The 13,834-nt window shown below is 41.8% G+C and overlaps 1 protein-coding gene across 1 annotated transcript in view; it reads left to right on the forward strand.

Annotated features, from left to right (window-relative positions):
* The first annotated feature begins 1,745 nt into the window (after window positions 1-1,745).
* Window positions 1,746-13,834, forward strand: part of LOC126235919 (proton-coupled folate transporter-like) — a 178,900-nt gene continuing 166,811 nt past the window's right edge. Inside the window, exon 1 of the mRNA XM_049944879.1 lies at window positions 1,746-1,923. Coding sequence (XP_049800836.1) covers window positions 1,827-1,923 — 97 coding nt within the window. The 5' untranslated portion in view covers window positions 1,746-1,826. The remainder of the gene's footprint in view (window positions 1,924-13,834) is intronic.

Consider the following 13,834-nt stretch of genomic DNA (forward strand, 5'->3'; position numbering starts at 1 on the left):
GTTGCTCTTGATTAGAATTTTGGAATATTTAAATCGTCTTATTTTGTGAAAAATTTTTGGAAAACTGTGTTTAGTAACTTCGCTTTAGTGGCATTGTAATCAATAACATCAACATTGTTGTTGCGCAGAGAGGGTTTTGACTGAGTCTTACCACTGGGGTTCTTTACATACGATCACAATCTCTTTGGATTTTCTGCCAGATTTTGAGACAGATTTTCGTTGTGGAAACTATTAAAATCCTTTCGCATTAAAGTTTGCGCTAGATTTCGAACTTCTGTAAAACTTCGCGAATCTTGGGGATTTTGCATTCTTTTAAATTTGGCAGACTTTTTTCGTTGCTTCAGGAATTGTGATCTGACCTATTTTGTCTGCCATGGGGGATCAGTACCATCTTTTATTAATTTATTTGGTGCATATCTGCCATCGATATTATTTCTTTGAATTTAAACCACATTTGGTCTACGGTTACGTAGTCAGATTGGAAGGAGTGGAGGCTGTCTCTTAGAGAGGTGTTCAGAGAATTGTTATCTGTTTTCTTTTTTTTTTCAAATAGACGTATTTCACGTTTATGTTTTGTGGATGTGGATGTTACGGTATTCATTCTAGCTATAACAACCTTGTGGTCACTAATCATCTGTCATGATGCTCCTTATTTGGTGCCGGCCGCGGTGGTCTAGCGGTTCTGGCGCTGCAGTCCGGAACCGCGGGACTGCTGCGGTCGCAGGTTCGAATCCTGCCTCGGGCATGGGTGTGTGTGATGTCCTTAGGTTAGTTAGGTTTAAGTAGTTCTAAGTTCTAGGGGACTTATGACCTAAGATGTTGAGTCCCATAGTGCTCAGAGCCATTTGAACCATTTTGAACCTTATTTGGTCAGGATTATTTGTCGCTTACGCTGTGACCGAGCGGTTCTGGGCGCTTCAGTCTGGAACCGCGCGACCGCTACCGTCGCTGGTTCGGGCATGGATGTGTGTAGTTCTAAGTTCTAGGGGACTGATGACCTCAGATGTTAAGTCCCATAGTGCTCAGAGGCATTTGAACCATTTGTCGCTTAGAGGTCAAGGATGTTTTCACGATAATTTACACTTCAAGTCGGCTCCTGAACTAGTTGTCCTAAATAAGTTTCCTGAGAAAGAATTAAGTACGTTTTCGCGCGACGTTGATTGCCTACCTTCGATTTTTAACATGTATTTTCGCTAACAAAATGGTTCAAATGGCTCTGAGCACTATGGGACTTAACTTCTGAGGTCATCAGTCCCCTAGAACTTAGAACTACTTAAACCTAACTAATCTAAGGACATCACACAAATCCATGCCCGAGGCAGGATTCGAACCTGCGACCGTAGCGGTCAACGGTTCCAGACTGTAGCGCCTAGAACCGCTAGGCCACCTCGGCCGGCTTTCGCTAACATATCGAGGGTAGATTGATGTCACTACCAACCACAATTCATTCTATTTCCGACATGCAGCAATACAGTATGTTGTTCTCTGTAGTACATATGGCAATGTTTACGAACACTGATGTAAACGGAGTGATTTGGCAGTAAATTAGTACCGTATCAGCGAAGAATGAGTTCATCGCGATAAGCGTCTCTTATCACTGGACGCCACTGGAGATACCTCCGCCGTAAGGACCGTACTCGATGCGAGTACTTGCGCGGAGATATCAGAGATGTTCACGGCACCGTAGTTGGGCGCGGCGTTAAGTAGAGGCAGAGCAACGGCGAGTCCCCAAACACGAGGCCGGCAGTCGGCGGCGCGCCACGGGCTCCAACCAGCGGCAGCAGCAGCAGCAGCAGCAGCAGAGAGGTCCACACAGCGCCCCCACCATGGCCGAAGACGCAGCAGCGGCCGTGCCTCTGAAGCAGGACTGCGAGAAGGAGAAGGAGAAGGAGGACAGCGGGACCAAGCCACCCGCAAAGTCAGGTACCTCACGCGGCGTGACAGGAGACCAACACCCCTGAAAACTGACTGCTCGCTTCAGTGTGCAGTAAAATATGTATGTTAGTCGGGAGAAATGTTCCTAATAAAAGCAGAGACTCTGTCGAAGCCACCTGTACGGTACCCACTACAACAGCCCACGTTTGGCGGGGTGAGAGTACATCTACAGTCCGCAGCTCGTGGTCGTGCGGTAGCGTTCTCGCTTCCCGCGCCCGGGTTCCAGGGTTCGATTCCCGGCGGGGTCAGGGATTTTCTCTGCCTCGTGATGACTGGGTGTTGTGTGATGTCCTTAGGTTAGTTAGGTTTAAGTAGTTCTAAGTTCTAGGGGACTGATGACCACAGATGTTATGTCCCATAGTGCTCAGAGCCATTTGAACCAGCCAAGTACATCTACAAAAGAGAAAATCCCCTCCCCCCCCAGGGCAATATCCTAAACAGTGAGTTCTTAGTCGTAGAAAAGTATACACACATAGGATAATTTGCCCTGTATCACTGAGTCAGTGATACATGAACACATAAGCATAACGAAAGAAAGGGAGAGGATTAAATGTTGTATTCGGGGAAGAGCCGGCTTCAAACTGCCTATCGTCGATATTGATATTCTGCAGTTTATCTAAATAAATTTTCACACAGCCCATGCAGAAAGATCCACACTGCTTGGCACCCAATGTCATTTAGGGAATCCTTCGGGCCGCGCGGGATTAGCCGAGCGGTCTCAGGCGCTGCAGTCATGGACTGTGCGGCTGGTCCCGGCGGAGGTTCGAGTCCTCCCTCGGGCAAGGGTGTGTGTTTGTCCTTAGCATAATTTAGATTAAGTAGTGTGTAAGCTTAGGGACTGATGACCTTAGCAGTTAAGTCCCATGAGATTTCACACACATTTGAACATTTTTTGAATCCTTCCGTAAGCAAAACCAAGTTGATCAGATCACTGTTTGGAGCCAGTTCATTACGAGTAACAGTTCATTTTCGTAAGCTCTGGTGTGCAACTTCTCGTTTGATAATTGGAAGCGACTGACCGTCAACAAATCACAGGCCGGTATTTACAGTAATCTGCATGTCCACTGCAATATACAGGATTTTCCTAGTAATGTAGAGACCCCAAAAATTTCATAAATGGTTCAAAACATGGAAATAAACATTAGAATGCCATTGGGGAAGTTACCTGATAATACTCGCAACTACTCTGTCCACCGTGATACAGAGATCACTTTTTACTTAAAGTAAGCATGCATTTTGTTGATCAGCAGTCAAGGAGGTGGAAAATTTTTATAGCCAGATTCGCATTCGTTAATATTTACTTCGATGACCGGCTTCGGCAGATGAAACTGTCATCTTCTGATTTTTAAAAAACTTTTGGTTATAAATCGTGTTCTGTTATGAGCTTATTACTCTTTCCGTGTCGCCATTATAATGGATAATATACAGCACATTATACACACGTTTGTCAAAAGTAAAACCATATACAGAGAAAAAACAGCACGTTGTGCAAAGAGGCATGTTTACACACGCAGCACTCTACTCAGGATTGTTATTCCTTACAATGCACGATGTGTAGCAAAGTGCAACTTGCTCACATGTTTACGTTTTACTACATGTTGTGCGTAGTAAGGAATAACAAGCCTCGGTGGAGTGCTACATTTGTGAACATCCCTATTTCCACAAGGGTCTAGTTTTTATCTGTGTATGGTTTTACTTTTGATAAAAATATGTATAGTGTGCTGTATATTGTAACCATAATGAGGAAATGGCATCGGTAATAAGCTCATAATGGAACACGATTTATAACAAAAATTTTTTGAATGTCAGAAGGTGAGAGTTTCAGCTGTGAAAACCTTCTGTCAATAATAAACGTTTATTAATGCTATCTTGGCTATAAAAGTATGTTAAAGTTAAATATAGATCGCTCTTTTGCCCTTCTCAATATCAGAAACTTCGATCGAAAACAGGAGCGCACAGACACAATGCTTGTTAAGGTTTTGAAACAAGTGCCGGGCAATACGTTAAATGCAATGAGTAGGAATCAGAACACATTGAAGTTTCACCAGCGGCATCACCTATTAATGGCCAAGAATGTATAAAGCTAACATGTAACACATTAGCCGTTACCCATTATTGAAGAGCTCCACTACAAAAGTTATACAATGCATAGTTCTAAAATGCCACTAAATGAGAACGTGTTTCTTTTACATATAATAATGCTTATAAAGGCTGCTTCTGTGGCTACAAGTTTAAGGTATAAATCAAAAAAACTTTGTATTTAGTTACGAAACTTTATTTTTATTAATTACAACCCGTTTCGGAGGCACTGTTCCATCATCAGGAGACACAATGAGTGAATGCGAAGTTCAAATACTCAGCTCCCGAGAAGAATACAAAGATTGATGCAAATTACCCACAAAATTATAGAAGCATTGATGTCCGCAGTCCTATACTGCTGAACTAAGAAGTTAATTGTGTCGTAACTAATACACCTCAGCGACCAGTTACAAATATTTATCTTAATTTTCCAGTTTGTATTTTCATTTTTTTTAAGTCAGTTACTTCAGTTGGGCCTATTTCACAGTAAAAAGTTACAAAGACAAATCGAGTAGCAAACTATCAGCACAGTTGCGTACCATCGCATGAAACCTGAAGCGCTTATATTACGTGGTACCACGAGCTGAATGCTATACGTGTTGTCTAAATTTGGTAGATTTTTTGTTGTATGTAAAAAACTTTTATGCGGAGTTCCTTACAACCTCCTTCTGTATCGGTTCGTTACCTTATTTGAACACACGATTGAAAAAATGCTTCGTGGCAGTGGGATCGGTAACGTTCGTTGTCACCACGAGACATGACACGAACTGAGACAAGCGGCCGGCAAGTAGTAATGGGAAAAACCGACCGGTTAGTACCGATACCGGTATTTGAGTTCTGAATAACCAATACTTTTCTGTATTTGTTTCGTCTGGGTATTAATAGATTTTTTCATTGTTTGCTAATAACGGGTTAAAAAGCCAGCGTATCAGTTTTCCCTAACAGCAGTACTACAATTTTTGGTTTTTAGATAAAAGATTTTTTTAAAAAAACGAGTAAGGTTTTTTCGCTTAATTTCCAACGCTCTGAAATACTGAATTATTATAGAAAATGGAAACACGGTCAGTGCTATCTTAATAACAACGCCAACAGTTGGAATTTAGCAACAAACACGTAGCATAAAAATTGGCACAATACTGCTGAGACAATAATGCACCTATTGCGTGTGGCTTTGCCTATTAGACAGCACGGCGTACTTGCATTACGCAAGACTTGTCCCCGCCTGGTCTCACGGTAGTTTGCCGCTGTCGCCCCCGGACATTGATTATATTGCACAGTGGCACCATCCTTAGCTTGAAAGTATTTTATGAAGTGTGGCAGCAAATGAAGTGTAATGCTCCATTTGCTCTAAAAGATTAAAAACTGGAGGAGGTACGACAAACTTGCGACGTCATATAAGAAGGAAACATCCGCAATATTTCTTGGAAGGTAAGGTAAATTTGATTGATAAACCTATAATTTTATTGAGTTGAAGTAGTCTTTGGTTAACAACTGAATACTTATTTTGTGGTTGCTACAGGGTGAAAAATCAATACCATTCAAAAGTGACGATGTAGTAAAGTCACCTACCTGAGACCTTTCGCCCTCGTTGTCGCCGAGCCCGTCTCCTTCACCTTCGCCATCTTTGCTGGAGACAATGAGACTGATTTCTGCCACAGCCTCAACCACATATCGATCGAAATCTCCTACTCATACACCTTTACTATAATTTTTCCATGTCTACGTCTGTTCTTGGAAACAATAGTAATAAAACCCGAAAATCAATTATTTCAGAAACCGGTTATTTTGAGCAGTTTTATGTCAGGTTGAATCGGAGATGAAAAAAAATGGTATATCCGAAAACTGTTTGTCTCAGCGATAACTGCCATCCCTGCGGCATATACGTTGAAATTACCAGTCGCGCAGGTGCGGAATTACCAACCGCGAACTTTAGTTCCATCGGATGGTAAAACTAGCTCATATTTCGAAAGCATTACTAATAATTTAGATCAGTTAACCGATTAGTCGGTTAATGAATCCAAAGTGTAGCGTTAGTACCACAGTGATCTACTACGTGTGCTCTTACTGGGGTTACCAGACATTCCTCTTTCGCCTTGCTGAGCAATTGCTCTCTCGTTCTGACGTACCTTGGGAAAGCAATGCCGCAAGGGAAGTCTCGTTGAGGATGAGAAAGAAAACCCGCAGATACACGGAAAAAACTTATGACAAAATTAGCCGCTGATCTAGCAATCTACACGTACCTTTTATACTCGTAACCATCAGAATGTAACAGAAATACGGCAGCTTGCACAGCTGATACAAGTGCTGCGTTGCTGCGTGCGGCGTTGCAGCCTGATAAATGTTACCTCAATTGACACGGAAAATGTCGTTTTGTGCATACAATAAGAACGCATTACAGCCGTTGTTATCGCTTGAGTGAGTGGCCAGCAGCTTGTAATTTCTTTTACAAATAAAAGTGACATTCTAAACAAATACATTATCACATAAATGTGTGGTATAGGGCAAGAAGAGGATATACAATATCAGTTACTGATCTGTCATATACTGAAACTAACGTCTTTTTTATTGTTTCTGGTAGCTGTAATAATTAGCAAGGTCAAAAAGTACACCTCGAGGGTAGAGTTGCGCAAACCTTTCAAAGGTTCCTGGAAGTCGCAAATCATTTACATATCACGCACTATACTTTCAATGTGTACAAATATACCCCGTGTAATATACAATATTATAGTGTAGCAAGCTGTCTGCTTTATGAACCAAGTGAATACACTTATTGTTTAAAAACAGAACTCGCAGAACGAGATAGTCCGTTTGGAATCCTTGACTACCCATTCTGATACGTGCTCTGTATTTTCCAAAAATCACGACGCATTTTCCCCTATAATCGTGTAACTAAAGTACAAGTCAACACGATGTTGAACTATCAGGAAAACGGCAAAAAGACTGAGAAAAATGTTCTACTTGCGGCTTCTAGATTACTCGAAGCTCTGCATAACTTTAGGGTGACAATTTAATTCTTTCCTCAGTGACCGGCACCTTTCAGATTTAACGTGTTAAACAGGTCAAAAATAAGATATTTATGACGTGTTTCGTATCGAAGTACATATTACAAATGGAGATGTTACTATGACCATTTAAGCTTCTAAATAAAACCATAACTGAAATAAGTCTGACAGATGTTTCTTCTTCTTCTTTCTTGGCTCTACAGCTCATGATGAGTCTTGGCTTCTTCTACAATTTCCTTCCATCTCTCTCGGTCCTTTGCCAATATTCTCCAGTTTCTATAGCCCATCTTCCTAAGATCTTCGATTACTCCATCTTCCCATCTGGCTCTTGGTCGACCACGTCCTCTCTGGCCTCCTGACTTTCCTTGTAATATTCTTTTTGGTACTTCCGTATTGTTCATGCAAGCCACATGTCCCGCCCACCTCAGTCTGGATGATTTAACTATCCTTCTGATGGGTTGGTCTTTGTATATGGTATACAACTCATGGTTGTATCTCCTCCTCCATCTTCCTCTTTCACAGATTGGGCCGATAATTCGTCTAAGTACCTTTCTTTCAAATGCATCCAGTGTTACAATATATTTAGTTGTTAATGTCCAGGCTTCAGAGGCATATGCAAGCACTGGTCGTATAAGTGATGTATACATAGTTAATTTCGTGGTACGAGTCAGGAGCCTTGAGGATAGAAGTCTTGTCAGGGCAAAATGGCTCTGTTGGCCAGTATTAATCTCTGCTTAATTTCAAAGGAGGTATCATTTAGATGTGTAACTCTGACAGATGTTTAAGCAATATAAAAGTATACATTTATGCAGTATAAATTTTATACATGATTCTATGTGGACTTGCACTGACGGTTATAATCAATTCTTAGACACGCAAATCTTCGAAATGGCGTCAGATAAAAGGACCTGCACCAGACGGTCGAACAACCCCAGATAGGGGTCGGCGGGCCATTATGCCATAAGATCACTTCATTTTCCACCACTATCTCTCTTCCGTGTTCGAATGACTCCTTGATGTACAGCCTTCAGAATTTCTTTCAAATCTCTATGGGCGTAAGCCGGACGGGGTGGTAGAACGGTTCTAGGCGCTTCAGTCTGGAACCGCGCGACCGCTACGGTCGCAGGTTCGAATCCTGCCTCGGGCATGGATGTGTGTGATGTCCTTAGGTTAGTTAGGTTTAAGTAGTTCTAAGTTGTAGGGGACTTATGACCTCAGAAGTTAAGTCCCATAGTGCTCAGAGCCATTTGAACCATTTTCTATGGGGGTAAACATCTTCTCCGCCGTAATTTCCCATTTCTAAGTCACCAGACAGCATTCTAACATCCTGTATCAAGTTGCGGTGTTTCCTCCTTTTCCGTCGCTCGTAGGCAGACATAGTGTATAGATACCGTTCTGCAACTGGTGCGCGATGTAAATTACAGTACTAGCAGTGACGCATCACTGAACTAGAGACAAGAGCAGATAAGTGGCCACAGCTGTTGACACTGGGATAACACTGTCCTCCGCAAGCTGTGCAGCCAGATCAAAGTCAGGCGTCGAGGCACGTGGACACTCACATACACTGAATAACATTTGTTTTAGCTATCTGAAGCACAAAAACTCACCTTGGAGCAGCTGTACTAGGCTTCCTTGGAGATGTATAGATGCAGGTACACGTTTTCGTGAACAAGTAACTAAGTTAGGAAAAGAGGTACCTGCGAACGTTTTGTTAAAGTCAATAATTAATTTACACTACTGGCCATTAAAATTGCTACACCACGATGATGACGTGCTACAGACGCGAAATTTAACCGACAGGAAGAAGATGCTGTTATTTGCAAATGATTAGCTTTCGCCGGCCGTTGTGGCCGAGCGATTCTAGGCGCTTCAGTCCGGAACCGCGCTGCTGCTACGGTCCCAGGTTCGAATCCTGCCTCGGGCATGGATGTGTGTGATGTCCTCAGGTTAGTTATGTTTAAGTAGTTCTAAGTTCTAGGGGACTGATGACCTCAGATGTTAAGTCCCATAGAGCTCAGAGCCATTTGAACCATTTTTTTGATTAGCTTTCCAGAGCATTCACACAAGGTTGGCGCCGTTGGCGACACCTTCAACGTGCTGACATGAGGAAAGTTTCCAGCCGATTCCTCATACACAAATAGCAGTTCACCGGCGTTGCCTGGTGAAACGTTGTTGTGATGCCTCGTGTAAGGAGGAGAAATGCGTACCATCACGTTTCCGACTTTGATAAAGGTCGGATTGTAGCCTATCACGATTGCGGTTTATCGTATCGCGACATTGCTGCTCCCGTTGGTCGAGATCCAATGACTTTTAGCAGAATATGGAATCGGTGGGTTCAGGAGGGTAATACGGAATACCGTGCTGGATCCCAACGGCCTCGTATCACTAACAGTGGAGATGACAGGCATCTTATCCGCATGGCTGTAACGGATCGTGCAGCCACGTCTCGATCCCTGAGTCAACAGATGGGGACGTTTGCAAGACAACAACCACCCGCACGAACAGTTCGACGATGTTTGCAGCAGCATGGACTTCCAGCTCGGAGACCATGGCTGCGGTTACCCTTGACGCTGCATCACAGACAGGAGCGCCTGCGATGGTGTACTCGACGACGAACCTGGGTGCACGAATGGCAAAACGTCATTTTTTTCGGATGAATCCAGGTTCTGTTTACAGCATCGTGATGGTCGCATCCGTGTTTGGGGACTTCGCGGTGAACGCACATTGGAAGCGCGTCTTCGTCATCGCCATACTGGCGTATCACCCGGCGTGATGGTATGGGGTGCCATTGGTTACACGTCTCGGTCACCTCTTGTTCAAGGCACTTTGAACACTGGACGTTACATTTCAGATGTGTTACAACCCGTGGCTCTACCCTTCATTCGATCCCTGCGAAACCCTACAGTTCAACAGCATAATTCACGACCGCGTGTTGCAGGTCCTGTACGGGCTTTCTGGATACAGAAAACGTTCGACTGCTGCCGTGAGCAGCACATTCTCCATATCTCTCACCAACTGAAAACGTCTGATCAATGGTGGCCGAGCAACTGGCTCGTCACAATACGCCAGTCAATACTCTTGATGAACTGTGGTATCGTGTTGAAGCTGCATAGGCAGCTGTACCTGTACACGCCTTCCGAGCTCTGTTTGACTCAATGCCCAGGCGTATCAAGGCCGTTATTACGGCCAGAGGTGGTTGTTCTGGGTACTGATTTCTCAGGATCTATGCACTCAAATTGCGTGAAAATGTAATCACATGTCAGTTCTAGTATAATATATCTGTCCAATGAATACCCGTTTATCATCTGCATTTCGTCCTGGTGTAGCAATTTTAATGGCCAGTAGTGTATTAGAGCCACACTTTTTTTCAAGATATGTTTATTCACAGACTCACGAAATTGTTAGCAATACTCATGGCTATTCAAAACCTTATCGCTCAAAATTTCTGCAAATCGCTTGCATGAAGCATTCTTAGTAATACTTTTCCTCCATCAGTAACATTGGTGTAAAACCTGGACTGAAATAATAACTTCCGCCTACTGCATCCACATTTGCCCCTTTGTGTCTTATGTAAACTGATTTACAGAGTAAAAAGTAATGAAATGAATTAACTGCTCTGAAATGAAATGAATAAATCAATGTAGATGAAACATGCAATGGCAGAAAATGATATCAGTGCAAATCTTTCACTTACATCAAAACTGCAAATCGAATTTGTGTCTAATTATATACGGGCTTCATCGATAACTTCACATTTCAACTACATTTGAACCTTGGAAATGTCAGTCGATCTGAGTGTCATATATCACATTTGGCATAAGAATCAAAAACCAGTTATCTCTTTCCGTGCATAACTCATTTCTGTGTAAGAAATTGAGAAGATATTCTGATACCATCTCAATTACTGCAACAAATAATGAGACAAATAAAAAGTAAATATATTGTTAGATGACCCTTTGATTGTCACCTACGGTGAGCGAAATGAGACATCAGGATGACAGTAGATTTATTTCTCCATTCTGAACCTTGGCCATACTACATCAGAAGCATCTTGGAGGACGCGTCCAGTTACCTCTCATGCGAAACAATAGACGTCCAGCATTGCTGACAGCGCAAAGAGCGAGGCTGACTGTGACATCACTCGAATGCCATTGTCTGTGATGTCTCCGGCTGCAACTGTCCAACTGTGATGACAGCACAGCTGACGATACCGCGGAGGCAGCCCTGACCTCCCTCCAGCAAGAGGGTGGCTCTCTGCTTCGGAAGTAGCCCTCTCATGACTCAGGGCAGGCTACCCTATCTCGTGGTCAAACAGTGGACTCTGTACTGCATTCCAGGATGTCGCTCTGCATATCATAGGCTCATGATGTGGGCTGCGATAATGAGATGAGAATATTTCAGTAGTACACGAATAGCTGAGTACTTATACACGTGCAACAGAGCACCAACAACACAGCAGAACTGAAAACTTATTTCGTAAAAAAAAAAAGTAGTTAGAACCTTTAACATTTCCATTCTTCACTTATAATAACTAGAACAATATTCCATACTGAACTCAGTGATGGCTTGCAGCCACACATTCGCATCTGTCTAGGAAACAGTTTGTGGACTCGTTTTCTCTGGAACGTTTTTACTTTCAGTATTGTGGCAGTTTCTGCTATTGATTGTGATACACCCAGTAGAGTGTGGGCAGAATAATGTGGCAGATAAATGCGCAATCTGCAGGACGCGTGTGGGTAGAGAGTAGTGGTGGGAGTTGTGGGCCGGCAATGTACAGGAAATGTCGAGAGCTGGAGGGGTAGTGCCGTTCTAAACTGAGGTCTACACTCACAGTTTTTGTAAATATTCAGTGGAGTTCCTCTAAGCCCACACTTGCATGGTGACCATCAAAAAAGATCTGCTGTCACCTCTGCTTGGTTAGTACCATCTAGAGGATCTTTTGGGTTATTTAACAGGAAGAAACACAGAAATTTTTATTGCTGGTGACTTTAATGCAGATTTTCTAATGCAATCTTCCAGCAAACATATACTGCAGTTAGTAATGTTGTCTTTCAATCTAACTCACACTGTAAATTTTCCAACTAGGATCACTAAATCCTCAAGGACAGCCATTGATAACATTTTCATAGACAAATCAAAGGAACAAAATCATAACATAAAACCTGTTATAAATGGATTATCAGATCATGACATGCAGCTCCTTGTTTTAGATGTAAATTCTAAGCAGATTATCAAGACTGCTAAATCTGGGTACAGGAGAGTAGTCAATTAACCAAAAATTGAGTGTTTTAGAAAACTGCTCAAAGATATGAACTGGAAAGATGTTTATAGTGCTCATGACATGAATGAAAAATATAACACATTTATGAACAATGTCAATACCATGTTTGAAAACTGTTTCCCTCTAAAAGTTACTCAAATCAAACAGACGTCTATAATAAAACCATGGATTACACAAGGAATAAAGATTTCCTGTAAGACAAAAAGGAAAATGTATCTGTCGACCAAGAATAGCTCCAATGGTGATGATTTAGCTAAATACAAGAAATACTGTAAAATATTTAAAAAAAAGTAATTCAGACATCCAAACAAATGCACTACGAGAAGAAGATAGCAATGCCAGGGAACAAAATAAAAACAATATGGGAGATAGTGAAAGAGGAGACTGGTAGAACCAGAAAGGAACAGGAGCAAATAGCAGTAAGGGTAGATGACACATTAGTAACCGATGGGCATAGTGTGGCAGATCTATTTAACAAGTACTTTATATCCGTTACTGATAGAATGGGATCGTCAGGATCAGTAAATAATGCCCTTGAATATCTGAAACTAGCCTTTACAAATAGTTTCAGGTACATGAATATGTCACTCACTTCACCAAAAGAAATAACTATCATACTAAAATCTTTAAAAACAAAGCATTCTAGTGGTTATGAAATATCAAAAAAGTTAATTAAGGCATGTTCTTGTGAGTTTAGTACAATTCTGAGTTACTTGTGTGGCCAGTCAATTATAATTTCCTGACTGGCTAAAGTATGCAAATGTAAAGCGTCTATTCAAGAAAGGGAATAAAGAGATACCATCAAACTACAGACTGATTTCACTTTTGCCAGCATTCTCAAAAATTTTAGAAAAAGTTATGTACATGCAGCTTCTCAACCATCTGACCACAAATTACATATTATCAAGAACACAGTTTGGATTTCTGAAGGGTTCTGATATCGAGAAGTCTATTTACACCTACAGTGAAAATGTACTTAATTCATTAAATAACACGTTACAAGCAGCAGGTATTTTCTGTGATTTGTCAAAGGCATTTGATTGTGTGAACCACAACATCCTTTAAAATAAATTAGAATTCTACGGTGTCATGGGCAGTGCTGCAAAATGGTTCAAGTCATACCTCGCTAACGGGAAACAAAGGGTGTCAGTGCAAGGGACTATTGAATTAAGTCATCAGTCATCATCAGAATGGGAAGAAATTACATGTGGTGTCCCACAAGGATCCATCTTAGGGCCATTGTTTTTTCTTGTGTACATTAATGATCTCTCATCAGTTATACTGCCAGAAGCAGAGTTCGTTTTGTTTGCAGATGACACGAGTATTGCAATAAGTAGTATGTTGAGTGTAGCTCTAGAAAGATCTGCTAATGATATTTTCATGGATATTAATACATGGTTTAAAGCCAACTCACTGACATTAAACTCCAAAAAGACTCACTATATGCAATTCAGAACCTGCAAGAGGTTTCCACCCAGCATATGCATAAAGTGTGAAGAAGAGCAGATAGAAGAGGTTGACAGTCTTAAATTCCTGG

The sequence above is a fragment of the Schistocerca nitens genome, chromosome 1, assembly GCF_023898315.1.
Source record: "Schistocerca nitens isolate TAMUIC-IGC-003100 chromosome 1, iqSchNite1.1, whole genome shotgun sequence".
NCBI classification, from domain to species: domain Eukaryota; kingdom Metazoa; phylum Arthropoda; class Insecta; order Orthoptera; family Acrididae; genus Schistocerca; species Schistocerca nitens.